This window comes from Etheostoma spectabile, unplaced genomic scaffold (genome assembly GCF_008692095.1).
Source record: "Etheostoma spectabile isolate EspeVRDwgs_2016 unplaced genomic scaffold, UIUC_Espe_1.0 scaffold342, whole genome shotgun sequence".
Lineage (NCBI taxonomy): Eukaryota > Metazoa > Chordata > Actinopteri > Perciformes > Percidae > Etheostoma > Etheostoma spectabile.
The window spans coordinates 554,742-556,657 of NW_022605589.1; the positions used below are offsets into that span (position 1 = coordinate 554,742).

The 1,916-nt window shown below is 36.1% G+C and overlaps 1 protein-coding gene across 1 annotated transcript in view; it reads left to right on the plus strand.

Annotated features, from left to right (window-relative positions):
- top3b (DNA topoisomerase III beta) overlaps positions 1-1,916 on the plus strand; it is a 153,464-nt gene that overhangs the window by 148,271 nt on the left and 3,277 nt on the right. The window contains exon 16 of the mRNA XM_032511256.1: positions 765-966. Within this exon, the coding sequence (XP_032367147.1) occupies positions 765-966 (202 nt within the window). The remainder of the gene's footprint in view (positions 1-764; positions 967-1,916) is intronic.

Below are 1,916 nucleotides of genomic sequence, written 5' to 3' on the forward strand. Positions count from 1 at the left end.
TGGGTCTAACCAGAAGTGCAATAGCAGTAAGTGCAGGATATACAATGGTTTCATAAACTGGGCTAATATAGACTGTGTGCTTATGTTGTTACCGGGTCACATCCTTGGGATATAACCAAAATATGTATTATGAAATTCTTTCAGAACTTTTATTTCGAACATTTCGGCCACTTGATACCAATGGTCTAGTTCTTTTAGTCATGACCCAACCATTATAACCACAGGTGAGGGTAGGAATGAAAATCCATTGGTAGATTGATGGCTTAGCCTTCATGCTCAGCGGTGCAGTGACGCACATGCAATACTGCCCCTGCTACTCGGGCTAATCTCCCACTCCATATTTTGTGGTCATTTAGAGATAGAGAGAGTTCCTTTGTTGAAGGTTCTGCTAATTGTATCCAAAGGCTGTAACTAATTCAAAGCTAAACTTTCAGATAAGAGAAACTGTTTTGTCATGTATTTATTTACAGTGCAGTGCAATACAAAGAGGAACACAATTATGTAATATGTATTCCATTTATTTTCCCGGGAACACTTGCTCTAAAAAAATAAATAAAAATGTCATGAGAGCTGGTCTGCTGTGGTAGGCCTTTAGCCTAGCAAGAAAAACAGCTTGTTTGCCATGTTTACATTTACGCTCACACTGCATGTGTGTTCAAGTTGTGTTAAAGTGAACCTGATGTTCAACCCTTGTTGTTTTAACTGTCCAGTCTATAGGATGCACTGAAAAGTGAATCACATCTGATTCTTATGTCTATCTACAGGCCAAGCCCAGCAGGCTCCACTGCTCCCACTGTGACGAGACATACAGTCTTCCCCAGAATGGAGCCATCAAGCTGTATAAGGAGCTCCGCTGTCCACTGGATGACTTTGAGCTTGTGCTGTGGACCTCCGGAGCCCGGGGCAAGAGCTACCCCCTTTGCCCATACTGCTTCAGCAACCCACCTTTTAGGGACATGAAGAAAGGTAGGACAAAACTCTTGTCCTACTAATTATTTTTGGTAATTCTTGTGGTTGATATATATTCGCTAATTGGCTTGAATAGCCCTAACACTAGTAAATGTATTATTACTTTTTACAAGTTTGTTATATGATAATAAATATTGATTCAAAAGTATTTTTTCAAAAACATTTTTAATGGCCTTTGATGAAAAAGTGGCAGTTCTGAATTGAAGTGAAGATCTGAATACTAGATTAATAATATATATAATATTTTATTTATAATATTATATATTATAAATTTACTCAGTTGTAGCTTTTCTTTTTCAGAAAAAAGTGTAGCCACCCTTCTCCTCCTTTAGTTGTCAGGTTTCGGAGAAAATTACTGTAGTATTTTTGTTAAACAACATTCAAATTGATTAGAGAGAATTATTTCTACTGGTCATTCTGACCAGAGACAATTAGAATTTTCGGTCCTCATCACTTTTTTTTGGTCAGTGACTGGTAATTACCGTACAACAGAAACTCGGGTACACACACCGGTGGGGCTGCGCGCCTTCTCTCTGGGGCCCACTACTGCCAAAGTAATTATGACTATGTTTTTTATGATTTCTTTTAAGTTTGGTGATCTTTTAGAAATCCCACTGCTGAAATATACAGTTGTGTTAAGGATAATAGCAGTTTGTTTTAAAAATAAAGTGAATAATAATAATAATAATAGTGAATAAACTCCTTAGAATAGCTTTTAATTCTTTAATATCAGTGCATTGGGAACACTGCACATTCAATTCCAAATCAAAAAATGACCAAAATTGATCAAACTTGAGTAGCAAGATATGAATTCAATTGTTATTCACTGAGAATTCATAGATCAAGTTTATCTTTTTTAATCTTCCCATTAACATTTAAAGAAATCTACATGTATGTGTGTGTGCTCAAATATGTCTTTTGGAAAGAAAATAAAGGATTAAATATGA